The sequence below is a fragment of the Corvus moneduloides genome, chromosome 2, assembly GCF_009650955.1.
Source record: "Corvus moneduloides isolate bCorMon1 chromosome 2, bCorMon1.pri, whole genome shotgun sequence".
Classification (NCBI taxonomy): Eukaryota; Metazoa; Chordata; class Aves; order Passeriformes; family Corvidae; genus Corvus; species Corvus moneduloides.
This window is the reverse complement of record NC_045477.1, coordinates 45,683,880-45,710,758: the sequence shown is the minus strand read 5'-3', so window position 1 is coordinate 45,710,758 and position 26,879 is coordinate 45,683,880. Positions and strand designations below refer to the sequence as shown.

Here is a 26,879-nt window from a genome sequence, read left to right as displayed (position 1 = left end):
AGTATCTGATATCATAACCTAAATAATGTCACCCTGCCCACCCCCCAAGCCACCACACAGCCTTGTGCCCTTATGTGATCTGTTTAACCGTTTTGGTGAGGAGGAATTGCTTGTCAAGGGGCAGACTGCTGCTCTGGGAAATCTGGACTGAGAGTAGGTGTTATCCCAGTCTCATTTCTACTTTCATTTTTCATGTAAAATGCCTTACAAACATGCATGAAATAGGAAAATTACTGAAGTGTCACTTCACTGTAATATCTAAACCACATTTCTTGCCGCACTCAGTAGTGCTATGCAGGCATCAAGACAACTGTGACTTTGCACAATGCAGGGAAAAGGGATTGGTTTGCTTGTTTTAAATTACAGCAGTGGTGGTAGCCTGAATAGATATGGATGCACTCCACGTGAGACAGTCTTCTGTGCTGGGATGAAGACTTGTTTTACCAAGAACTTTCAAAGATAGAGTGGCTAATGCACTGAATGCCAGATCCAGACTGCAAAAGAAGTCTTTTTAAAAGAAATGAAAATGCCCATAGTTCTCTACTGCCGTGGAAAGCCTTGTTTCCACATGAGAGAGAGTTTAAAATATGGAGATCTGAAGGAAAAATTGGCCTGAAGGGAGCCTGTAAGAAAGATGGAGAGAAACTTTCTACAAGGGCATGTTAGTGACAGGACAAGGGGGAATGGCTTCAAACTGAATGCAAGTAGGTTTAGATTAGGTATTAGGAAGAAATTCTTTACTGTGACAGTGGTGAGGCTCTGGAACAGGTTGCTCAGAGAAGCTGTGGATGCCTGATCCCTGGAAGTGTTCAAAGACAGATTGCATGGGGCTTGCAGCAACCTGGGATAGCAAAAGGTGTTCCTGCCCATGGCAGTGGGGTGGTAACTAGATGATCTTTAAGGACCCTTCCAACCCAAACCATTCTATGAGTTTATGAAGTTAAACAAAGAAGATATTTTAAAACTTGCTATCTTTTGAAAGCATCTAAGAATCAGCTTGACTTCTGTTTGTACGCAAGAAAGGGAGCTTATTCGGGCTTGCTAATGTTTAACAGAAATGGAGAGCCTGGACAGGAGAGCCAGATGTAGAAAAACAGTTTGGGGCACTGGGCTGCAGTGCAAGGTGAACACCTGACATCTAACTCGAGGAGCCCCTGTGCTCGCCAAGTCTGACAGGCCGGACGCCTGTAGCTGTCTCGCCGCCCAGCTCAGGCCCCGGTACCAGTGTGAGATATCCCAGCCCCCCCGGAACCCTCCAGCCGCCGCAGCCGCCCCGCGAGCTCGGCCTGGCCCCGCCCCGCCGCGCCGCCCAGCAGGGGGCGCGCGCCCCCCGGCAGGCACGGCGCGCGCGCCGCTGGGGCGGGGCCAGGGGCGAGCTGCGCGCGCGCGGAGGGGGCCGGCGGGCGGTGAGTGGCGCGAGGGGGGCGCGCGAGGGGGGCGCGCGGGGGGGGCGGGGGGGTGCGGCTGGGAGCCCCCGCGCGTGCCCCCTCAGCGCCCCCGTCACCCTCCGACCCCGGGAGAGGGCGGCCGAGGCGCGGACGGGCCGGCCGGGGTCACCCCGTGCCCCCCCGGGGTTTCTGTGTGGCTGCAGGGTGCCCTCGAAGCGACGCACAGGGGAGGGGACGGCAGGAAAGGGCCTTCTCTGGGAACCGTCCGTGTCCCGTCAGCCACGTGTAGGAGGGAGCGGCGGTCCCGAGCCCTGCCTGCGCGCCCTCCGTGCGTACGGAAAAGGATGGGAATGGGGCTGCGATACATCATGTTTCCCTTCTGCCTGAAGTAGCCACCAGGCCTCCTGACTTTACTTAGCTCATCCAGTGCAGTTTTTGCGTATTTGGTAGTCCTCTGAGAGCTTCTCCTGTGTTAACTTTCTGTGTGAGTTTCATGCACTTCGATCCCCGAGAGGGATTCTGTATCTCAGCAACACCTTGTGTGATGAACCAGCTCTTTGGTTTGGTTTGGGGAGTTTTTTTGTTTTGTTTTTTTGTTTGTTTGTTTTGTTTTGTTTTCGTTTCCTTTGGGGTTTTTTTGTCTGTTTTGTTTTTTGGTTTGTTTTTTTTTTGGTCAAAGCCTTTGCAGCCTGCACTTGGCCTTTTAATTATTTCTTTGGAAAACTGTATGTCTGCCCATGACATTTATGCTACTCATGATTACAGGTTCTGTCATACTCGTCCTCAGTTACACCTTCCTCGTACTCATTCCCCTGTAAAAGCTGTTCTAGTGTTTGGATGTCTCACTACCCTGCTTGAACTGTTTCTAGTTCTAGTATTTTCCTTGCTTTTTGTTGCAATGAAGCGCCACACCTGCTGTTTAGTTTTATTCTGAATGTTTTGGTAACGTGGAGCTCTTGATGGCTCCTTTTAAATTTATGTAAATTCCGCTTAACCATGTTATCTGACACAGTTCCTACTCAGTCAGGAGATTCCGATTATGATACATGGTTCTCCCAAAACACCACGTCAGTATTTGGTGGCAGCCAGAAAAACACATGAAATGTTACAGGTTTTTAGGAAAGGAGATAGAGTGTAACAGAAAACATCATAAAGTGACAGCATAAATACGTGATCACCTGTATCTTAGCCGCTGTGTAGAGTTCTAGTCTCAGAAAAAGGGTATGTTAGAAAGTTTCAACATGGATAAGTGAACGTATGGAAAGCCTTTTGTCAGTCCATCAGAGAGGGTTAAGACCCTTCAGATTAGGAAGGGTCAATTTGCAGAGTGAGGGAAGAGAGGTGACTTAGAGGTGTCTGTGAAATGACAGTGGAGAAAGAGTAGGGCTCAAGCACTTGCATTCTTTTCTGACACACCAGGTACCTGCATCACGTGAAGCGAGTAGCCACGCTCACAGCAAGAAGGGGGAGTCATAAAATGATTGATCAAATGAAGCTTCTTACCAGATGACATTGTAGATTAAAAGTGTTTATGGGAATTTAAGGGATGCTGGACAAGTGTTTCAGAGAACTGCATTCGTGGACTGAATAATTTCAGATGCAGAAACAACTTCCTCAGCAGAATGGTTAATGTCTGGGAGAATAGAGATTGTGGAGGTATCACATGTATTTGCCTTACCTCACTCCTTCTGAGACAGCTGCTTTTGGCTATCTTCAGGATGGAATCACCATCAGTGTCAACCCTTCAGGACAGAAGAACGACTCGTATCAACCCCTGACCTGCACTAGTACTTTCTTCTTGAACCATTTGCCATGGACATGAATTAAAAGTTATTCAGACTTAATCCTGAAACAGAGCCGACTCAGGTCTGTAGCAGGTGAGCTGCTCCTGGTCCACAAATCCTGGTCCTTCTCTCCCTAGTCCACAAAACCATTAGGACGTAGGAAAACTGTTTCAGGTTTGTCACATGTGCTTTTCTGACATCCTCTGGTTTGGCCATCCTCTTCAGAGGCTGTTTTGTTTCATGGCACCTGAGCCCCATATACTTGAGTTTCTGACTTTTTTCCTGTTGAAGTGCAAGGGAGCAGGCTGCCTGCCTGTGCTTGAGAGTGGCCTCTCAGGTGTTTGAGAAGTTCTGATTAGAAGACTCTACATAACACATGTAGATAATGGCCTAGCAATGCTCCGTTTCTTCTGGCTTAAACCATGCTGGCTAGCAGGAGGGAGTTTTTGTCTAAATTACTTTAGACTGATGAATTTCATACACTTTATTCTGTCAGTTATTCCTGTTAAAGTGCATTTGGCAATACTCCCAATATCTTGTCAAATCACTGACAATCAATTCCTTTTAGGATTTAAAGATCTGAAAAATTGCTTCCAGTAGGAGAGATCCTTTTTCTATCTCGGCTTTTAGTGTGGTGGGGACAGACTCCCTCCACACCTCTATGTGTGTTACTTTGGCCACCTCTCTGGCTGTTGTCTGAGGACACAGGATTTGGATTCCTGTACATGATAATGAGCTGAAGCTTAAGCAGAGTGCAGTATCTTCCAGCTTTTGAGGTATCAGGGCGCCAGTCCAGACATTTAGTAACTTTCCAGTCACTCAGATCAGGGCTTCTCTACCTCCAGGCAGGTGGTTGCAGCCCCTTCCAGGTGATTTTCATTATGGTTGCACACCATTGGCCAGCTTTTCTCAGTGTGTGCTACAAACACCATGGATGATGAGCTGCTTAACTCAAAGACTGACTTGGGCAGCTTGGAAAAAACACGGACAGCTAGATTTAACTCTATTTCATGCTCTCTGTCTTTTGATCCAGTTTACTCTAGAATAAGATCTTTTCTGAAGTTACACATGTGCTTTTTATATACTTAGTAAAAAACTTAAGGGGCTAACACTGTCCTCTTCCTCCCCATTCCCAGAGATGAAGAGCATGGCTTTCCAGTTGTATTTCTGTTCTGTGGCCTTTTAGCAGTCTTTCCTACTGTTTTCTTATCACCTGTTCTCCAGGCGATCATAATTACAGGTGAAATAAATGTACTGGGGACCAAGGACTGTCTTTCTAACTTTAGGTATTTCTTCTAACTTTGGGTATTTTTTTCCTCTGTTTTAGAATTTGGCTGTATAAAAATAGACTTTTCATATATGACCACCAGAAACTATTGTTAAATACATACAACGTTCGTGTGTGGACAAGGCCTTGGAGTCTCCTGTGCTGTTCTTATCTCTCTGAATTTATTTTTTGTTTCCTTTGGAAGGGATAATGAAGGGGCTTTCAAACAGTAGAACTGTCTCCCTTGAAGGAATTTACAAGTCTTGTTCATATAAACTCACTTTAATAGTTTTCTGATGTAGTTCTTAAGCATGAGAATGTTTTCATGCTAATGACCTAAGTCAGTATATGCATTCAGAAAAATATATTGAATTTTGGAGGCACTTGTAATAGGTGTACATAATATTTTTACCATATGTTCTGAGTTACCTCTTCTTACAAAACCTCACAGTTAATTACTTCTTGGTTCCTAAGGCTTTAATTTACAAACCAAAAGGAAGGCTATAAAAAATCAACTAAAAAATTATTAATAGATAAAACATGTCAATGGCAGTATGCCTTTGTATCTTTTGAAACAATGGGAAATTCTTCATCAGCAACTTTATCTGTTAGTGTTTCATTTCATGGGCATGGATTTAGTCCTTGCAAATGCCAGTATGGGCTCACTGAGCAGAAAATAAAAAAAATTCAACTTTTGACTTAAGAACTGCAACTTTGCACCTGTTTCAGTTTCTTAGTGTCAAAGCATAGATGTGTCCTTGCTTAGGGGATAATAGCAAACCAGATCACTACATGTATTGTTCAGTTAATAAAAAAAAACTTGTGAGTTAAGGAACGATTGCGAAATTCTACCACATCCTAACAAAAATAAATTGTGGTATAGGGCCTAAAATGGGTCTAGTGTTGTGTATTGTTAGAGCACTGTGGCTAGAAACTGTATTATCTGTCTGGACTCACAGTCATTTCTGTAATAAAGACTTTAAATAATACATAATTTAATGATGTAAATATTTTGAAAGCATTTCTGTTTTATTCAACAGAAAACTAGGGGAAAAGTGATGATTTTGGTTTTACTAGGTAGCTTGACTCAGAATTCTTTTGTGTGAGGCTGATGGCATAGGTGGGTCTTTGGGCTGTGAGCAATTCCCTGTTTGGCCAGCCTGGCCTGAGAAGCCAGCAAGTAAATAAATGATACTCTGGAAAAGCCAGGTTTTCCAGATAAGAGCTTCCCTTAGGTGTGTACTGTGTCAGTGGAATGGCAGAGTTATCGCACAGTGGCAGGATAAGGTACCCTTTTTCCAGCAAGCAGGAAGAAGCTGTTTTAGGAAACTTCATATTGAAAGCTCTGCTAGAGCAGAAGGAAGGGTGGAAGGGGAGGAGACTGCCGGAGAGTTCTGGAGCTCTCCTTGTAAAGCAGGGAAATGGGAGAAGAAAAGCCATGAGTAGCTCTACTTGAAATTACTCAGAATGTTCATGCACTGTTCAGGTGGCCCGCGGTTCTTGGTGACTTCTGCATAATGCAGGCGTATCCCTGTCTCCAGGCCCTGTTAAAGGCATTGCTCGTGTGCTGGTTCTTAGGCTGGATGCAGGGAAAATGGGTTTCTTGAGAGAAGAATCTTTCTCAGTTTTCTCCGGCTTTTCACGTGCCGAGTCCTTTCCGGCACCACCGTTCCACGAGGTGGCACTGTTCCCTGGGAGAGGCTGCTGTGCTGCCTGGGGTCAGAGGGCTCAGGGATGTTGCGTGGCAGAACCCACTTCAGCAGCTTTCTGAAAATGCCTGTACTTTTCCATTGGTACATACCGTGTCTTTTTGGAGCTTTTCGATGGCTTTTTTTTTTTTTTTTTTTTACTTGTAGGTTTGTGGCATTTAGAGGAATCTTTTCATGGCATGGAGGTTTAAGCAAGGTGATGCTGAGCTAGAATGCTGGTTTACTTCATTTGGAGTCAAAACTGTGTGGCTTTTGAGCATGGGAAGGAATGACCAACAGCTATCATTATTTCTAGGAAGGAAGGAAATAATTTCTGTAGGATTTTCCAGATCCACAGGAAACCAAGAACTGTAATGTCAACTTCCCTGTAAGAACACAAGCCAAATCCATCTTATATAGAAAGGGAACAGTGTTGCTGCTCTTCCTGAATTCTCTGTGGAGACTTGTTATTTCCAATTGGCCTCTCAGTGATTTAAGAGCGCTTAAGTAGAGGGAATAAATTTTCTTTTGTTAGGAGGTTTTCCTAGTTAGTTGCATTCTTGGTGGAAGTTGTTTTACCTCACAAGATTATGCTGTTGTAAAAACCATTCACCATTGAAAAGGGTTAATTTAATTTATTTTTTTTCTTGTTGACATCTAGGAAAATGGATGATGATGATGATGACATTCCCCAGCTTTCATCCCATACATTGGCTGCGCTCCAGGAGTTCTATTCGGAACAGCAGCAGAGAGAGGGCACGAAGACCTCCCAAGGGTTTAATCAATATTCCATTGGCTCAATAGAAGAAGACTGGGTAAGAAACTATGAATTTCAGTGAATGAAGCACAGATAGAGGAATAGCCCTTACCAAGTTTCTTTTGTGGCTGAATAATGAAATGAAATTAAAGAGGGGAACACTTAAGATGTTCCTATTAATGGATGACAACACTGTAGGGAGATTTGCTTTAGTATTAAATCTGGGTATAGTTGTTTGCTCCACATGTGCATGGGGAGTACAAACTGAAAGTACATGGAGAGGGAATAAAGCTGCTAACAGAAGCATCTGTCCCTGCTGGAAATTTTAATTCCAGCTTAGCATGTGATAGTAGTAAAGCCTCTTCCCTGAGACAAACATAATGTAACAAGACCAAGTAATCTTTCCTTTCACATCATACTTCTTTCTGTGTTTTATTTCTTTGTTTTTGTGGATGGCTGTTTTGCTGCTTGTTTTTATTTGTGACAGACTGGTTTCTTATTTGTCTCTGGGTTGGGTTTTTTTGGGGTTTTTTTGCTCTTCCTTTTTCTGATCCATTCCCATTTAGTAGTTTTATCCTTTCTTTCTTCCTATACTGTTACTTCTCACATTCCTTTTTCCTCTTCTGCTAAAGTAACTCAATTTAAGAGCACGTAAATAATGTGCATGTGCACATTGGCCTTGAAATACCTTGTCAGTGGTTTGGATTACTTGGTTTTCCCGATGCTGCGGTTCATGCTTTGGAAACACAGGGTGTAAGGTACCTGCTGCATATCACTAGGAGTAGAAAGACTGTCAGGAAAAGAGTCACCTTTCCAGCTTTACAGTTTGTGAACTGAGAAGTTGCTATGGATTCTGGTTTTCTTCAGTTATGACTCACCACACCTAACTCTACATAGCAGAGTCAGAAGATTTGATGCTGTTTGTAATTGTGTATTATCTTTCTCAGCAACTGAGCCAATTTTGGTACAGTGATGAAACTGCATTGTGCCTGGCTAAGGAAGCAGTTCTGGCAGCTGGAAAAGGTGGCAGGTAGGTTTTAATAATTGTGTTGTAGATTTAACATATCTTTTCTGTAAATATTTTGTTTCTGCTGTGTAGACAAGAGCATGCAGTTTAATTCATTACTCATTGTACTTCATTTTTGTTCAACCGAGATACTACAGAATTGCTTTGATGTTATTTACTGATCTTCCTGTTTATCATTTCACTGAATGTTGTAGGCTGTGCCTTGTAAAAGTTTACTATGAATTTTTTAATTTTTTGAGAAATACGAAGTGCTCCAGAGCATATTATTGGCTTGTAATTCTTTTCTTAGTTTTTATATATTGTTTCTGTAGAACAGATGGAAAAAAAATTGGTTTTCTTCCTGTTTCTGTAAAGAGTAATTTTTAATTTTAAGTTTTTGCATGTACTTCCTTGCTTTGCTGAAACAAGACTTTCTCTGTAGCTGAGCTTAAGATCTTTATGTAGAATGGGGTTGAACAGGTAATGAATTTCATACTTAAGTCTCTGTTATTAAAGTAATTGATGGTTAGAATGGAGGAAGAATACCTTACATTTTGGGACTAATGTTTAAAATCTTTTCCCAAAGCCTCTCTGAGGACTGCTATAGAGTTTTGTTGCTGTTGCTTGCCTTTTAAAATTACAATTTAAAGTTATTATGTGTTTTCTCAGGATAGCATGCATTAGTGCACCAAGTGTGTACCAGAAACTGAAAGAACAGGATGGTGAAGATTTTTCTGTGTGTGTACTGGAGTATGACAGAAGGTTTTCTGTGTATGGAGAAGAATTTATCTTCTATGATTACAATCACCCTTTGGACTTACCTGAAAATCTCCTGCCACACAGTTTTGACATTGTAATAGCAGATCCACCCTATCTGTCTGAGGAATGTCTTCAAAAGACTGCAGAGACCATCAAATATCTAACAAAAGGAAAGATTCTGCTTTGCACAGGTATAACTAATAAAAATATTAGGTCCCCTTAAGTGCCTTTTTATCTCTTTCTAATGACAAACTTACATGAGAAAAATACTAACTCAATAATGCTGAATTATCATTAATTGAAGGAGGAATATGTATCCTAAGCTTTTTATTTGAGTACTTGAGCTCAACCTTTATTTTAAACAGAAGGCACGTGGGTTTTAATAGTTCAAGTCAGTACTTTTTTCCTATGGCATTATGAATTCTACTAAATTTTTGAAGAATTGTAAGATCATCCAGAAAAATTCCAGAAATGTATTTTTTCTTGTAAAAGGGCCACTCTCTATAATTGCAATGATTGAAGTTTGGGAATGGCAAACATAGGTGCAAGTTATTGTTTATGTCTTAGGCACTGAAATACAGCAGGAGGAACTAAAAAGCAGTGATAAAAGCAGTGAAAACATATAACTAGGTATCTGTACTTGTGGGTCCTTCTTTAGGAAGGTGCAGTTGCTGGTTTGAGAAGTGATGGGTGTCTACCCAGGTCATGGCTTTTCTTAAACTGTATTGTTATTACAAGACATCTGAAGACATCCAGGAAAGCTTTCCAAAAAAGCAAAGGACAAAACCCCTCTGTACGTACAGTCTGAGGGAAGGCAACCAAGCAGGCAAAACAAAGAAAAATTAAAATAATGTGGCCATTGAAAGCCTGCTCCTTGGTTTAAGTGCACGTGGTAGCCACACACAAGGGTGGTTCTCAGAAGTTTTTTCCCTAGAATGGATATGTGGTTCTTCAGTTTACTGCTCAAGGAGTAATTTCTCAGTGTGTAGCTGCAAATATCACACTGTGGTTTATTTAAGTGAAAGAGTGGATGTAATCTGTTTGCATTTCCCATGGCTCCCTACCATTTAACTTCCTTGGAATGCAGCAAGAAGACTGAGTTCAAGTTTGTTTACCGTAAAAAGGGCACTGATACCCTCTACTTATTTTTATGAAATTTCTTGGACATTCATTTCCTTGGGACGTCTTCTGTTCTTCTAGGTTTATTTTAAATTTCCCAACAGATTCTGTTGTTAAGGAAGGCTGAGAGTGTAGCTGCTTTAAGCCTTCCTTCCTTAAAAAAAACAGGCTCTCTATATATGCATTTAGGAGGAGCTATTGAAAAAGTTCAAACATTCTGTTACTGTTTTTCCTTATTGAATACCAGTTATTTTTGCTGCAGGTGCAGTCATGGAGGAACAGGCAGCAAAGCTTCTTGGTGTGAAGATGTGCAAGTTTATTCCAAAACACTCACGAAATTTAGCCAATGAATTTCGATGTTACGTGAACTATGCTTCTGGACTGGACTGATTCTCCTAAGATCATCTGCAAATCTACAACTTCTTCAGTCAAGCTTCCTTCTGTTTTTTATCAGTTACTCCATATTTTTCAGTGCTGAAATATTTGGCTCCAAGGACTGTTTTCTGGGATAACTGGAATCAACACAGTGTGATGGCCACTCTCTTTCAAAGGAGTAAGCATTTGCAGTTACTGTGTTTCTTACTAGGTAAATGCAGACCAAGCAGTGCAGGTGCTGGATAATGGGAACTTCTCTGTTAGAGTTTCTTTTTAACTGGTAGCTTTTACCATTTGAGGACACATCAGTGACCTCTTTGAAAGGATTTTAGCTTATAACAACACATAGGTGTTTGCCTTGCAGGCATCAGAATCATCATTGCCGAAGAACTTGATAGTTCTGCAGTAATGTAACCCATACATGTCCCTTAAATCTTGAATCATAATGGCTCTGATTAAATATAGTGCCTACTTTTTAATAATTTCAATATCAAACTAAAGATGATCTACAGATATGTCAAGTTTATAGTTACAAGAATGGTTATGATTTTTTTTCCAGTTGCCTGGTTTTATCTTTTTCTCCTGTTCCACATAGCAGTAGAATGGAAGCATCTTAAAAATCATTGAACCTTACAAGGCCACTGAGGAATAACATATTGATAAACTCCCACTGTTTCAAATAGAAAAATGTTAGATTTTATATTTAAGGTTTGGACTATATTTCAGTCAAAGTAGATGATACATTGGAAAAACTTCACTTTGGGTAAGTAGAGATTTTTGATAACTGGTATTTTTAAAGCCAGTTTTGACTAACCTTTTGACTACACTAGTGAATTCTTGGGTGGAAGTTAGTTCATAAATTTCAAGGCACTCAACAGTTTTATAATCTTTAAATACACTCTGCAAAACACAAGTACTTGTCTTTGTATGTCGTACTGTATAAAGGCTAATAGAAATGCTACATCTACAAAATGAATCACGTAAAATGAAGTATTAAATTTATTTTGTGGTGGGAATAAACCTAATTAAGCTTGTGAGACAAGACTTTTTATAACACAGTGATAATACTCATATATCTGCTGTTTGAATGCAGATTTTCCCATCTGGTGGAGTAAACAGCTGAGCAGGAATAAAACAGATGGATTACTATCCTCTCTCAATGCTCAGAGAATGGTGCTGTCTGAGCTGGACACAACAGTGCTTCATAAATACCCACCCAAGCCACTATATCTCTCCTCCCGATTTTTCAAGAGATCTCTTTGTTTCCTAAGGCTTTTCCTTCCTCACATTTTACGCCTGCTGGTTCCTCCCTGCATGTAGTGTCTCTGGGTTCCATGGCAACAATTTTCTTCCTCTTTTACACGCTGGCCTCTCCTGACAAGCTCTGTGAGCCCAGGACCCATACAGTCTTGCCTTTCAAACCAGATGCCATCCTTGCTGCTGAGCCAGAATTCCCCTAAAAATGACTGTCCACAGGTGAAATACAGCTGGGTTTCGTTGTTTTCCAGGAGGCTACACCATCACTTCTATGTGGCCAGTGTAAAAATAAAGCAAACCAGAACGTTAACTGCATAGCTGTTGGCACAAACTTGTACTTCAAACTGGTTTATTACCTCAGTGTCTTGCACACCAAGCAGATGGAGACAATGAAGTAACTCATGAAACTTCGTTTTTAACTACATAAAGGCTTCAAGTGGGACAGGTATCATTGCCAGAAGGGATGATACTATTCCCCTGCCACCCACCTACATTAGAATGTGCTGTTCAAATTGAAGCCTCACCTGTGTTGCTGCTTTGCTTGCTTATTTTGGTAAATGTGTGTTATTGGTCTCTCCATAGTGGAATTAAAAGACAGCTTTGCTAACTTCATCAGAAATATTTCTTAAAAATATAAAAATGCACCATTCAGTTGTACCAAGAAGTTCACTTCCAAGAAAGTCACTGCTGCTTCTCACATGTAGGTCAGAAAAGGGGCACTGTGAAGACATATAGTTATGAAACTGAGAGTACATGAAAATCTGCGCAGATGCACTCAACAGAGCAGCCCGTTGTCCACCAGCTTCCCTCTTCAAAGCCTGGGGAGTGCAGGCAGCTGCCCAAGCAGAGCTTGACTAGTGGCATTTACAGCCTTCATCAGTGATGGGAGGTAAACTATTTTTGTCATACTTGATTCCAAGGAAGTAGCTGTTTCAGAGAAGAGTACAAGTCACAAAAATTCGTAGTGAATTTGTGTTTTGTGCCAGCGTGGTAACTTTAAGAAATATTATGTGACAGCAAAATCCCTCTTTTCTTCTGTAACAGGATTATGAATAAAAATACCAGCGTCAAGTAATGATTGACTTTACTGGGCATGTCTGATGGGTGGACCTTCTGTTGGAACAGACTGTGGTAAAGTGTTAGCACCATGGTACTCTTCCATTGGCATTTATGACTGCACAGTCATATGTGCTACAGCCTCTTTAACTACCCTAGTCCAGGTAGTTATGGCTGATCCCTAGTCCCAGCAAGATTAATAGATGTTTATACCTTCTGAGCACATCCCAGCCTTTTTCCCTTTTCCTCCTGCTGCTTTCGTGTTCATGTTCCCCCATGCAATTCCATGTTTACTTGTAGCTGTAGATCTTCACCTAGTCAGACAGACACCTTCAGGTGACTGGCAAGTAAACCCAAACTAGCATCTCAGGCTTTCCTCAGCCTTCCTGGTTGATAGGAATTTTCCAACCTACCTTGAGCGATACTACAGACCAGAAAATAATCTCTTTACTGAGGATATTGTTCTGTGTTTTGTGGCTCCTAATGTATTCCAGGGACAACCTCGTTGAAGGAAGAGATTTCCCTGGCACAGAAAAAATTTTCTCAAGTCAACTGCAGCTGCCAGATAGTTTTAGCTTTGAATTGTTTGCACTTATTGGGCCTGGAGTTGGTTCAGTGAGGCATTTCATGTCTGCCTTCTATCAACAGTTTGTGAAGCCTTGAAGCAACTCCAATGAACACTCCCTCCCCCATTCAAATTAAAGGCAAGGCTGCGGCAGCTGTAACCAGAGGGCTGGAAGCTGGAAAATGTCACACCACATTTGAAGTGAAACTGATATAAATCCATGATGTGATGACCTTGTTAAAAAAAAACAATTCCAAACAAATGCAAACTACATTTAACACTCAACCTTTCCCACATGAGTAATGTGGAGAGAAAGGATGTATGGAAGGATATTTGGAAGGCCAGCAAGTGTTTGTGTAGCTAGTAGCTCTTGATGTTAAGTATTAACAAACAGTTGCTCATGCTAAAACATAAACAGCTTTTAAGAGACACCTAACTGGAAAGCTGGATCAGGAAGCAAACCGGCTCAGCTAAAAAGTCTCTCACAGAGGAAAAGGAGGATTAAAAAGGGAAAATGGGCTTCTGAACAGAGTAACATAAAGGTGCTTGAACCATGGGAAGCTTTCTGCACTTGTTGAAGAATGAGTTTGCCAACACACGCACTCTATTGGTCTGTGGAGGTTTTACAGTTCTCTAATACTTTCATTCAGTTTCTGAAGCTTTATATATGCTAAAACATCTGCTTTTCTGGATTGGAGAAACTGATTATGTTCCATTTACCTGATCTTAGCTTGCATTCTCGCACCTGCTAGGAATTCCTTGAACATGGTCTAGTTACTTGAAAATCTCAAAATGACTCCATAACTAATGCCTGCAGTACAGGGGAAGAGAGTTGCAACAAAAAGTGAGATTTTTTTTCTCTACATCACACAAATATATCCATATGCTCTAATAACCGATCTGTTGCCAGCAGATTTGTATAACAAAAGTGTGTGGGCAGACAAATGAGCCCTGCTGGAGGGCATCTAGGTATTTACTAAATGTTCAGTACTGCATGGTTGGACATTTTGCTGTTGTTGTTTTGGGTCATTTTACTGCCTTTTAGGGTGAAGACTTTGCTTTCTATGCTGTGGAGTTTGAAGGGTCAACTTCATGTTGCCTTAAGTGTACATGTGGAGAAAAATCCCACAATGTAGTGGTGAAATGCCTTACAGTTGTAAGGCATCAAGCTACTGAAACATCACCTAGGGCAATGTTTCTCCAATTCTGTGGGTCAGCCTCCCTTTTGAGCCCCTTTGATTACCATTTCCCTGTGCCCTGAGGGTGAGAAGTTCCTCCACATTAGGAGGAAGGAAAAGAGCTGCAAGTATTTACATTCTCTGGGGAACAGGTAACTACCTATAATTGCTGGCAGCAGCCAGGCAATTAGCTGTTCTCGGAGTAGTATAAACATTTTATGACCGTCCTTGAACTCACTTTTGCAGATCCCCTTGAGACAGAAGCATCACAATCTGAGGAAACACATATCTAAAGACAAGGAGAATTGAGGAGAAGCATCTGCACAAAAAACACAGCTACAAACTTCAATCTGACATTGTGATGGGAATCTTTTATTCGTTTCTGGAGTTCTTAAAATTATTTTAGGCTTTGTAAGAAGTTACAGATTGCAGTGTAAAAATACTGTTATGCTAGACTGAGGCAGAGAGAGCAAAGTCAATAATTATGCACCAAGAGATGGAGTTGTCATACAACTTTCATTCTCTCTTTAACTTGTTGTGATTAGCTCACAGTCTTTCCATTCTTCATCCAACACTCCAAAGAAGAGTGTGTTTGTGTAGCATAGGGGCTTTCTCTGCTGTGAATTAAGGCCAATTTTGAGATTCATGATGTAGCAGATACATTGCTGCATATGATGTTTATTCTGTAAAGATATTGCAGTCACAATCTTTCAGCTGTAAAAGAGATTCTCTGCTAGGCATTCAGATGTTTATCCATTTTGGCGAGTGTGGCCCTTTGAGGAATTATGCTTAGCAAGGCATGCCTGGTCATTCCTGATTCTCATTCACTAGGCTGAGTCAACTCTAGTCACGTGTTCTGGAAATGCAAGTTTTTGTGTATCCAGGGTTTCTGGTGAGGGCCTGCCATCAAGTTCCATCAGCAGTAGGCTGCACAGATGGAAGGCTGCACATCCACAGACCAGCAGCTTTTGCAGGTGATTGTCTGTTACATGTAGCATAAGGAGAAATGAGTAACAGTAATGGTAAAAATCAGTTGGATTTAACAAGTTTGGATTAGCTGGGACTCAATTCAATGGCCTCTTGTAGCATGAGGAAGTTAAGACCTAGCCTGCTTACTCACCTGCAGCACACCTGAGGTGAAGCCTATCCTTGGTACTTACTTTTTAATGGGGAATCTCCTCTCCCAAAACGAAAAAGGTTTTCACCTTTCAGCTGCATGGAACACAGTTTTATCACAAGAAAGTTAAGCAGTCAGTGATGGATGAAATCAAATACAGAATTCTTGGGACCCAAACTGTGGTTTTTTTCAAATTGATATTTTCTGTATAATTAGACTTAGTCCACATCAAGAAAGTCCACTGCATTTTTACAATATTCTAGCATGTTTTTTTGTCAACACCTTTGTACCCTTAGCAATTTGGCGAGCTTAAAAATAGCAAGCAAATAGAATATTGCTTCATGAATGACTAACTCAGCAAAAGTTTCCTTGCTATAGTGTATAAATTAGCAAAAGAGGTAACAGCTCAGAGGTAAAGCTTGGAGTTTATGCAGTATAAAGGGAAGCTCTCCCAGCCTGAGAAATTATCCTTTTAACTGCTCATATGTCACATGTACAGCAGCTATGTGTTTTTTATATAACTGTACTTAAAAGTAGAGTATAAGAGATTCCTTAAAAATACCTACAACCAGTAGCCTGCTATAGTAATAACTACCATGTCTTACAGTTGCATCATCTTCTAAAATTTACTGTGGATAAGTAAAGATAAAATGTTCTGCTCTAAGGGGGAAAAAAAAGGAGTTTGGAGTAATGAACTAAACAAGTTTACATGAATGAACTAAAGAAGTTGAATGAACTGCCATCTCTAATGATCTAAGTGACTGGACTTTCCATCTTGTATCTGAAATAACTGTAAGCAGAAAAAGAGGGCAAGTGAGTGTGTTTGCTGCTGCAGTGCAGTTTCCTGAGGTGGTGAGATGATGATGTGAGGCCATCATCATCTCATTCTTCATTCTGATGAGGGCTTGTTCTGGCTCACCAGCAACTTCACTTCTTGTTTATCTATGCTGGAATTTACGCTCTCTGCCTCCTTTTCCTGCTCAGGTACACAGGTGCAGCCCACAGGGATGGTGATGTAATCCTCGGTGTAGACATAGCGGCCCCCGGCACAGGCGGGCGTGCGGCGCAGGATGACCGTGGGCATGAACACCGGGGTGCTGCGGAAATGGAAGCTCTCCTCGCCAAAGATCCCCATCAGGCAGCCTTTGCACAGGCAGTAGGCTTCAGGAATGTATTTAGGGTATCTCATGGGATCATAGGAAATTCTAGAGAGCAGCAAATAAAGATTCATTAGTACCTCTAAAAACAGGGTTATTCATCTGAAATTATATAATCTTATATATTATTATTATATCATTATAATAATTATATCATGTTTTTGTCATCTTTACCAGGAAAAATAGCTGTAGCTCTTGCTGTCTGGCTTCTAATTTGTAAAGTGTAAAGAAAAAAACATGAACAGCTTACAGAACTGATTAGGTCCTACAGTGCACATGGAAGTATGAAGTGTCTGGCTTTCTGAATTGTGAGATTCAAGGGTTTAAACAGAATGAGTTTTGTGTTTTGGACTGAATGGGTAAACAGAGCCTTAAAAAGGACACCTGGGCATTTCTAGACTTTTTATCTGCCTTGAGTTCTTCAAAAATTGGTACAAATCCTTGTTAACATTATTATTGTTAAAGCCATGACATGATGTTTTAAAATTTAGTAATTTAAGTAGAATTGAATTGTACTATTATTTCTGCAATAGGTTTTGCTCCCTAGTATACTTGGGGTCATAAGAGCACCTTTCCCCTTGAAAACAGAACTCTGCATTGCTTTTTCTAATTCATGTCTACTGTATCTTCCTCTAACCAGATAATAGCAACATTTTCATCCCCACACTGAGATAAACTGTAACTTCCTGGGATGGCATATCCACAGCTTCTCCGGGCAACCTGTGCCAGTGTCTCACCACCCTCACTTCCTAATACTTCCCAATATCTGCCCTCTTCTAGTTTAAAGCCATTATTCCTTGTCCTATCACTCCATGTCCTTTTGAAGAGTTCTTCTCCAGCTCTCTTGTAGGCCCCCTTTACTGATACTGCAAGGCTCAGCCTGTCTTCTTAGGAGAGGTACTCCATCCCTTTGAACATCTTCATGGCCTCCCCTGGACTCACTCCAACTGGTCCATATCCTTCTTGTGTTGGGGTCCCAGAGCTGGATGCAGTCCTCCAGGTGGGAGCTCTTAATAGATCTTAAAGGGATCTTAATAGATTTAAAGCAATTTCTAAATTGTGTTTCCCAGGGTTGGCAGCACATCCTTGGGTATCGAAGTGTTCACCTTTTATCTCTTCAGGCCATCTCTGAGATGAGAGGAGGTTTCAGGTTTGGAAGAGACAGAAGTCTGCCTCAAGCTGTGACTGCTAGTCAACAAAATCTGTCCTCGTGAGAGCAGGCAGCCTGGCTCTCCCTCTCACACCCACCCCTGGGTTGACACTGATGTTTTTCTGGTCACAGGATTGATCCAGGAATTCATTCAACTGAGGAGTAACTCCATCAAAAGCTGGGGTTTGGTGTGTCAGCTGTTTTGCCACACGTGTACACAGAGCTTTACACCAGCAAGGCAGAGTGAACAAACAGCTGTAGGTGGGGACAGAAGGGAGCTGCCCTTTTCAGAAGTATCACCAGTTTATCCAGTTAAAGGAAATCTGGAATGACAGCTTTTGCCAAGCACAAACTTGATTATCCTGTCATCAAGGAAAATAGACTTTTTTAATATATATATAATGACCATTATATAAAATTTAAAGAATTTGTTTTCCTCATGGGAAAATCTGACCAGTTCTCTTATAGCCAGACATCTGTGATGTTGCAGATATTTTTTGCAATGCTCCTCTGTCCCATTTATACTTGCTTACTTTCCCCAGGAAATACCTTCATGTTACAGGATCTCACACCAGTGTGAAATAAAATGTCTGGTAGGCAGCAGAAGGGAAGAAAGTGGAACACAGGCCTTTCTACATGATACATTGCCATTTCAAACTCAAGTGTGAGTAATTTCAGTGGTGGATTGTTAAACACACCATGTGTCAAGTCATTGGTATTTCCTCTACTGTATTATCTCTAGCACCTGGTTTATGATGTTACTGGAAAGCATGAACATGCTTCTGCATGCAAACATGAGAGGTTTCACTCATGACAGAACACTGTTACTGGAATCATGGTCTACAACCATCTCTCCAAAATCCCACGTGGAAAAAGTCAGGTATTAGTGGTGTGGGTTTTTTGAAAGATGGTGTGGTTGTGGCATGGTTTTCTACTTTCCAAAGGAAAAAATCTCTTATATTACTAAGTTCAATGTCAATACATTATGTGAGGACTGGAAGGAATCAGAGAATCCAGACTTAATGATGGATTCAAAATATAGATGTGGTTTTGCATCCAGACCAGAACTTCAAGGCTGAAGCCTCTAAGTAATACCTCCTGAAATTCATACCTTAACTCAAATGTCACTAAAATTTAGAGCCATATACAAGGATCTGCATCTTCAGCTCCAGCCTGTTCAGAAAAGCCATATAAATAAAACTTCATTTGTGTCTTTCTAGGCAATCCAGACGTGCTTGGGTCTGAACCACTAACAAACAAGAGTAACATCCAGCATTTAGCTGGATAAATGCAGTTGGACCTGCTTCCTTGTGTTCACCTGAACTGAGCATAATCACACTGCACAGAAAATGACCACTGCCTCAGCTGCTATAGTTTGATTCCTCTCCATTACTCCAACCACTACAAGCCACGTTTTAACATCTTCTCCTGGAAGAGAGTAAACATGTTTGATCAGGTTAGCTAACCAGGTAAAGACACATGCTCCAAGTTCTCGCTATGTCTTTCCTACATGTAGTGAAAAAACACACCCAAGAGATGGATGGAGCTGGGAAGAGCAGTGGAGAACCAGAGAAGTGCAACTTTTCACTGGTACTCAAGTGTCCCCTGCAGCCTCCTGTCGTTTGCTGTGGCCACTGCTGCAGACCAGACAGCCCAGACACTTTCATGACGATTGCCCTTGTCCGGTGAACTCGGGTCACCACTGTGTAAAGCTAACTCTGCCTCTCCAGCACTCCTGGCTCCCAAGTGACAGGAGCAGTGAGCTGTGCTGGTCTGCTCTATTCCCATCTGCTGGAACAAGAAGCAGGTTTGTGCTGAACTGGAACTGCTAATGAAGTGTGACTCGGCTGCTTTTCCTTGTGACCCTACGAGTGCTTAGAGAGCTCCCAGTGAAAAGCAAACTTCCTGCCATTTACGTACTGAGCCTGGAAACTCAAGAGAAAACTTTCTGTCAGAAGTAAAAGTCTTGAAGAGACTTAATTTGCCTTCTCCTGTACTGCTGCTTTTATATGTAGTATTTTTAATAATATTGTCACTTCATAATTTCCAAGCTTCTGATTCCACGGGGTCAGATGCTGTGCTAGGGCAGGCAGCCGACTGGTCAGAAAAATCACTGTTAGCACTGGGCTAACAGCTGGATGTTATCAGGAGTCTAATAAGCAGATCATCATCCCCTTCCTTTGCACTCTGAAATACTTACAGGATTAAGAGCTAACAGCTTTTTTTCTCCCTTGCCAAGACATTTCTTTCCCTATAGCAGGTGTTCTTTTGTTCACATTATGGTTAGTTTATTTTATATACAGGCAGCAACATAGGTATTAGTACTATAGGTAGCACAGTGCTTGCACAAAAATAGCCCAGTGCTAACTGATTTTCTGAAGAGTTACACAAACGTGCTCAACTAAAAAGGATGGCAGCTCTGCATCCCCTTGTATTCTTTCTCTTGGCAGCATCTTTGGGACATGCACACCATGCCACATGGTAATGCTAAATCCTGGAAAATGTCTTGGATAAGCTTCTAGAAAATCACTGGAGTATTATTTGAAGGAAAGTCCTCTTGTATGACTTCCTTCAAACACATTGCAGGCAGCTTGGCTTTTACCAGTGAAAAAATGACTTGCCTGTATTACCGTTATTAAGATTTTATGTAAATGAGCACTAAACCAAGGATGCTTATGAACTGAAACAGATTTTTGAAAAACAGAAAAAACAAGCTGGGCAATGTTTAAGACAGGGACTGGCTAACATCATCAGAGAAACACTGACGATAGAAGTTAAATCTCTGTAAATTAACCCTTAGTAGATGCAGGATTAGGGCCCAGAGGCAGGAACAAATGCAATGGGATTTGGAAGTTCAGAAACATGAAAGACTTCCTGAACGCACACAAAGAAATTTTGCTAAACTGACACAGAAGTGTTTTCAAATTCTCTGATTGTTACTATAGCCTTAGACATCAGAAAATAAAAACAGAGCTGATATATACAGCTGGTTAATGAAAGTCATCTGTGCTCTGCAGCACCATGAATGGAATCACGAATCAGCACTACCTGTAAAAGTGCTGCTGACTTCAGTGGGTGTGGGAACTCATGCCTTCTGATCAACGAATCAACATGATTACGCAGAAGCTTCTTGTTGTTTAAAGTACACTCCACTCACACATCTCACAACTTTGACATCATACCCTACTTATACAGTTCACTTACTTACACATTCTATAACTTCCACATATCACACTACCTATACATCTTTCTTACACCTTTTACAACGTCTACCTAATGCAGTACTTACACATTTTACAACTTATACATTCTACCTACTTTTACATACTACTCTACTTATACATTTTACAACTTTTACATAATACAGTACACACACATTTTGCAACTGCTGTGCATGAGATCTCACATTGCTTGAGATTGGTTTCTCTATTTTGTTCAATGAGCTCTGCACATACTTTTCTGATAATATGATTGGTTTTAATCTAGTGCAGCACAGTCCTTTTTCATCTATTTCTTGGTATTTAGTTTTTCAGCTTCTTCTTTCCCAGTTCAGCACAGTTTACCTCTCAGTCCTTGATGAATTCCTGAGGGCTCTAACAGGTGAGGCTCCTGATCCAGACAAGCAGCATCAAGATGATGACAGCAAAAAAACCCATCCAGTGATCAGCAGCCAAGTTAATCCAGGAAATCCAAACAACAAGACAGCAAAGGACAGGAAACAGATATAAACCTATCCCACCTCTCCCCTCCAACCTTCAGACTGGAGCTTAAAAACCCTCTTGGGGCTGATGGGCTGCAGCTGAAGGTGGAAAGGCCAGGTGAAGCTGGTGAGGGTAATTCCAGCCTGGTCCTACTCTGAGGGCTCTGGTAAAAATAACTAAAAATTGTTTGGCTAGGGCATACTATCAAGGTTCAAATACTTTACAACAAGGGGGATCAGATTTTTCCACCATTGCTCTGAGCTTTATGATCAGACCCCACAAATGTTTAGGAAGACATTTAAAATTAATCCTTTTTATAATGGCTTTTGTCCATGAGCAACTTGTCTGTGCCTCTCTGGAGCTGTGCTTGCACTGCTAATGATCACCATGATTGTGGCTTCTGTAAATGTTAACAAGAGCACCCATCCTGTGATGTCGGCAGCGTCTGCAGGTCCACCCATATCATTAATTCTTGCTAAGCAACTCTGAACCATAGCAGTAGCCAAGTGGCCCTTGCCAGAACCTCCTTGTACAAGCAGGCTCTCTGGGTTTCATTGATTGCCACGTAATACTGCTAAAAGGATGAGCAACCACTGGATAGATGTCACAAGCTGGCACACAGTCAGCCTGATGATTTCATGGAAGGACAATTTCACGGCAGAACTTCTGCTGCCGGCTCTATTTTTTAAAAAAGCTGGGTAATTTGTAGCCCAACTTCCTGAAGTGCTGAGCAAATCCAGCGTGCTCAGCTGACTTCAGGGAACTCTGCTGTCTCTTTATAGCTCTGCAGAGCAAAGAGTGATTCGCGTGATTAAACTCTGTGCCCTGAGTTATATACAGATCTCCTGTGGCCATCAGGATGGAATTTCAGTATCAGATCCACAAACTAGTATTTTTCCCCTGCCTTAAATACCACCTGTTGGTTGCTGCTAGCAGTAGGGTTGGGGACCAAATGGATCTGTGGTGCAATCCATGTACTACTCCTGTATCTCTGGGTTGTAGCAAGCCAAAAGTGATGTAAGTCATGATTTTTGTATAACCAAATTAAAATACCAAGTAATGGAAAATAAACAGTAAGCACAGAATAAAGACAAGCAAAGAAGCCACACAAGGATTATCTGAGCTTTGAGCCAGTCAAACCTAATTCTTCCACACTTAAACAGAATGACAGGTTTGGGATACAGGTGATGCAGTAGGGTCAACGTTATACACAGTTCTCTAAGTAATATATTTGATTCTTTCTCATAAATGCTGATATGAAAAAATTCCAGTTGACTTGCACTGAACAGTCATGTGAACAGAAGAATTACAAGCAGCAGCATTAAATAGCTGGGACCAGGTTCCTGGGGAGATATTCAGGGGAAGGTAAGTAGAGCCAGACTTAATATCTTTATTATTAATGACCTGGAATAGGGAGTATAAACAGTATGTTAATGAAATCTGCAGATGGTAACAATGGGAACTGCTGTAACACCAATGAAGACAGAGAAACAGCATGAGGTATCTCAGGCATTAAAGTGTAGGTCAAAAAGAAAAAAGAGTCTTTATGCACAGAGCAGAAATGAATTGCACTGTAAGTAGGTGCAGAAAATAAGTCAGAGAGCAGGATGTCTGTGAGATGCTGGAACAGGACAGGCAACTTGATGCAAATTTCAAGTTGTCAAGTTCAGCCTTTGAGCAGCGTCCTATCAGCGCATACAAGAGGGGTCTGCCAACAGTAAATTTATTTATGAGCCTTCACCACTAGAACAACTTTGGTGATTCAGAAGGCAGTTCAGGAGACAGCAATGAATCTGTGTAGGGGAGCAATTTATGAGGGAAAAGGATTAAATGCAAGTAGGCTTGTCAAGAAAGTGCTGTAATACGGAAGAGATCCGTGTGCGGCTTTTCAGATTAACACTCCAGCGATGGAGAAGAAATTGGGATTGTATAAGTGAAATTGGTTAACCATTGACAAAGCATAGTGGGACATTACTTGCAGTCTTTAAAGGAGAGCTGTGTGCTCTTCTCAAAGATATGGAGTAGATCTAATAGCATTAAGGAGCTTCCTGGGTACCCAGCTGAAGACCACAGAAACGAATTTTCACATCTGGCTTCAAAATCTATGAGATAGCAGGTGGTAATAACTAATGCACGTTAGCAATCTTATACTTTACACTTTAATTACACATTTTGAGATATCTGTTGCTGTCTCATTACACACTAATGATACAGTAAAAATGCAATCACAAAAAAATCTGTAAATGAGATCTGTTAACTAGATGGTGTACTTAGGCCTCTTTACCCTACAGAAAACATTTTTCCCTCTGAATATAATTTTAGATTTTGCTTTTAGTGGTGTAATACTTTTTTCCACTATCTTTTAAAATTCCTAGCTTGGAGATGTCATCAAGTTACTTGTATGTGAATGGTTAGTGGTCTGTCTTGAAAACATTTTGATGAAAAGTACAGTGGATTTACAGCTTCTTAATAAACCTTTTGTAATCCAGCCCCTAAAGAGCAGCTGGTTCTCTGTTAAGAAGTAAGCCTACACAGAGCTCCAACTGAAAATAAATACCTGCCCAACAAGATGTAAGGATGGAGGGCACTGTTTTTAAACCAGAGGAACAATTTTCTGATAGCACTAGTACTTTGCAAAACCACTGTAAAAAATACCTGAGCTGAATAGGAGGTGTTTCGTTCATGGTATTTATTTACTTTGTGCACTCTTAGGTAGCTTAAAAATCCTCAGTGTGCTTAGAGAAAATGTATTGCTAAAAATACTTTGCTTATGAAGGGCTTACTGAGCAAATAAACCGTCTTTCTCTCAGTAGGATTACTTCTTACACTAAAAGCAGGCAAAACCCATGCCATAAAATAAATATTTGTTGGAGAGCACTAACAAGGAGATAACTGTTTGCTGAATACACAGGAAATGCATCAAAGTATATACCAAGGATAATGTATAAAAAGTAGCAAGAAAGTCAGTTCCTTTTAAGTTTGCACATTTTAGCTTCCTGTTGTCTGCAGTCCTTTACAGAAAGCTGTCTTATTCAAACCACCAGAAGACTTCACAGTCTTCTGAGAATGTGATCACACACTGGGTTTAGTGTATTAGATCAGTGGTTTCCAAGCTTTTCCAGAGCTTCCTATAGAAATGCAGGCCCTTGTTTTGTGTATTAACCAGCCTCACAACAAATTTACTTTACTTAGTTGTTTTTATGCCCCCTTAAAAATAGTCTGTCAGCCCCTGTTCCGCCTCAGGGGAAGAAGGTTTGCAAAGCACAGGTTGAAAACACAGGTGCAGAATATTGCTGTACTCATTCCTTGCCTACGCTCCTACAGCAAACTGGACACCAAGCCCTTTGGAGTGTTTGGTAGGTGAAGATACGGCTCTGTTGGTAGGTGACCTGAACACAGACTGTACCCTGATGTATTTTAGAAACCGCGGAGCATCTGGAGTCACATTTTGGCGAAAGCATCTGAGCCCTTCTGTGGCTGCTGCAGAGTCAGGAGGTGCTTCTTTGGTGGCGGTCCTTTGCTGAGGGTCCTCTGAGTGAACTTCACATATGACAATTTGCCCAAGTGACTTTTTGAGGGTGGTCTGTGCTCCCGGGTGGGTGTGGATGTGGGTGTGAGCTCCATCTCACGGCTTGCTCCACCTCATTCATTTCTTTTTGCCCATTAAACATATTCCTCACGTAAGCTGTTTTTACACAATTACCTTACATCGCCTACTTAGACGTGTGCTTTAGCACCTTTCCTGCAGGCTGCTGCCCGGTGCCGCGGCCACCCCTCGCCTCCCGAGCCGCCCCGGTCACTGCGCGGGAAAGCCGGCGGAGCCCGGCGCTGCCGGTCCCGCACCGGGACACCGCCTCGGCTCCCTTCAGCCTGCCGGGACCCCCTGAGACGGCCGCACCCCCCTTTCCCCGGCGCCGGAGTCACCTGTATGCCCAGGGCGATGCGCTGCGCAGATTGACGGGGAGCCGGACCTTCTTGTCCGCGGGCGGCCGTGCCCCGGCGGGGCAGCTGGCGTTGTGCTGGCGGCCCGGCGGCTCGGGCTGCAGGGTGTGGTGGAAGGCGCTGAGCATGCCCGCCGCCAGCCGCCCGTACAGCTGCTCCAGCAGCTCCTCGGGCCGCTCGCCGCAGCTCCGGGTCCGCGCCGGCCGCTGCTTGGGCGCCCTGGCGGCCTCCGGGAGGAGCGGGAGCAGCGCCGCGCAGAGCAGCGCCAGCAGCGCCGCCAGCGCCGCCCGCACCTGCAACGACGCCGCCGTCAGCGGGGATGGGGACACCGGGGACACCGCTCCCGCCCGGCACCGCCCGGCACCGCAGCCCCCGGCCCCCGGTCCGCAGCCTCTTACCCTGCCTCGCTGCATGGCGGCCGGGCTGATTCTCCTCGAGGGAGCTGGGGAGAGCGGCGGGCTGCGGCGCCGCGCCGTGCCACTGGCTCTCCCGGCGGAGGAGCTGTTGGAAAAGTGCCCTGCGCCTCACTGCATCTCCCTTGGCCTCGCCTGCCAGGAACATGTTCGCCGGCGCTCACGGAGGCGGCGAGCGCTCGGCGCCGGGCGCGGGCCGGTCCCGCACCCAGCACTGCCCGCAGCCCCAGGGACACCCCGCGGGCACAGGCGGGCTCCTGCCGCTAGCCCGCCCCGGGGCCCTGCCGCGGGCACCCCCCCGAGCCACCGGCCCAGTGCTCCCCGCAAGCCCGGGGGCCCCGTCGGGAGCCCCGCGCTCCCTCCCACCGAGCCGGCGGCACCGGCAGGAGCCGGGCTGTCCTCAACCCCGCCGGGACGCTCGGCACCCTCTGGGCCAGGGCTCGAGATTGAGGCAGAGCCAGGGGGATTTGGCCCGGTCGTAGCCGAAGTGTCAAGGCTGATGTGAAAAAACGTGGGGATTTACAGCTGGGGAAGGGACTACTCTAGCCCGGACTCTCGCAGTCATTTTAGGGCCATTGGCACTGTCCCTCGTAGGGATTTGGGATTTCCCACTTGCCCGACTCCAGGCAGCACCTCTAGCGTGTTTCTCCATCCAGCTGTGTCGTTTCTCCAGCAGGAACCGAGGTGGTTGATGTCCAGCATGGAGCCTGGGGCAGGCGACCGTGAGGCCGCTTGGAGCCTGATCCACCCGCTCCTCCGGCGGAGGGGGCCCGGGGTGGACACCCACGGCGGTGTCACTCTGCTGACTGCAAGAGAAGCCGCTTCAGAAGACGAGAAATTTGCATGGTACATACCTAAAGGACGTTGAGGTGAGTCTCACCTCTAATGGCTTCAACATCTATCCTGTATCTGTATTCTGTATCTCCTAAAAACACATGATGTGTTTCATGGTCTCTGGCACAACCCACGAAAATAAGCATCTGTAGTACTCTGGGTCATAAAAGATGTGATCCACTGAAATGGTGTGCATTACAAACAGACCTCAGAATTCATCACTCGAATCAAGTATTTCATGTGTGCTGATGAAGTCCTGCACATCTCTTGAGACATTTAGGATAAGGATAGTTAAATATGAAAATACTAATTAGGAATAAGGGAAAATGGGATCATGAATCATACAAGAACTGAGAAACCCCAGCT

At 43.0% G+C, this 26,879-nt stretch overlaps 2 protein-coding genes across 7 annotated transcripts; one reads left to right on the top strand and one right to left on the bottom strand.

The window, feature by feature from the left end:
• The first annotated feature begins 1,367 nt into the window (after nt 1-1,367).
• Nucleotides 1,368-15,461, top strand: EEF1AKMT1 (EEF1A lysine methyltransferase 1). Of its 6 annotated transcripts, none has more exons than XM_032099385.1 (6): nt 1,524-1,716; nt 3,106-3,265; nt 6,789-6,942; nt 7,832-7,914; nt 8,560-8,840; nt 10,031-12,490. In XM_032099385.1, exons 3-6 carry the CDS (start codon nt 6,793-6,795, stop codon nt 10,156-10,158), a joined length of 642 nt encoding a protein of 213 aa, XP_031955276.1. In that variant the 5' UTR covers nt 1,524-1,716; nt 3,106-3,265; nt 6,789-6,792; the 3' UTR covers nt 10,159-12,490. The 6 variants fall into 6 exon arrangements, 4 of the variants coding, with proteins under 4 accessions (XP_031955277.1, XP_031955276.1, XP_031955278.1 ...); XR_004238210.1 differs by lacking the exon at nt 1,524-1,716 and having other exon boundaries at nt 2,115-3,265; nt 10,031-12,289; nt 12,445-15,461; XR_004238211.1 differs by lacking the exon at nt 1,524-1,716 and having other exon boundaries at nt 2,117-3,265; nt 10,031-10,321; nt 11,237-12,492.
• On the bottom strand, nt 14,549-25,914 carry IL17D (interleukin 17D). The gene is made up of 3 exons (XM_032099389.1): nt 25,665-25,914; nt 25,249-25,559; nt 14,549-16,521 (listed from the first exon to the last, which is right to left on the bottom strand). The coding sequence occupies exons 1-3, from the start codon at nt 25,677-25,679 to the stop codon at nt 16,206-16,208; spliced, it is 642 nt and encodes a 213-aa protein (XP_031955280.1). The 5' UTR covers nt 25,680-25,914; the 3' UTR covers nt 14,549-16,205.
• Between the last annotated feature and the right edge of the window lie 965 nt (nt 25,915-26,879).

Coding starts and splice junctions, on each gene's coding strand:
- IL17D (XM_032099389.1), bottom strand. Junction 16,522..25,248: donor GCATCGCCCTGGGCATACAG/GTGACTCCGGCG, acceptor GCTGCTCTCTAG/AATTTCCTATGATCCCATGA.
- EEF1AKMT1 (XM_032099386.1), top strand. CDS start 6,793: ATGGATGATGATGATGATGACATTCCCCAGCTTTCATCCCATACATTG. Junction 6,943..7,831: donor GCTCAATAGAAGAAGACTGG/GTAAGAAACTAT, acceptor TATCTTTCTCAG/CAACTGAGCCAATTTTGGTA. Junction 8,841..10,030: donor AAAGATTCTGCTTTGCACAG/GTATAACTAATA, acceptor TTTTTGCTGCAG/GTGCAGTCATGGAGGAACAG.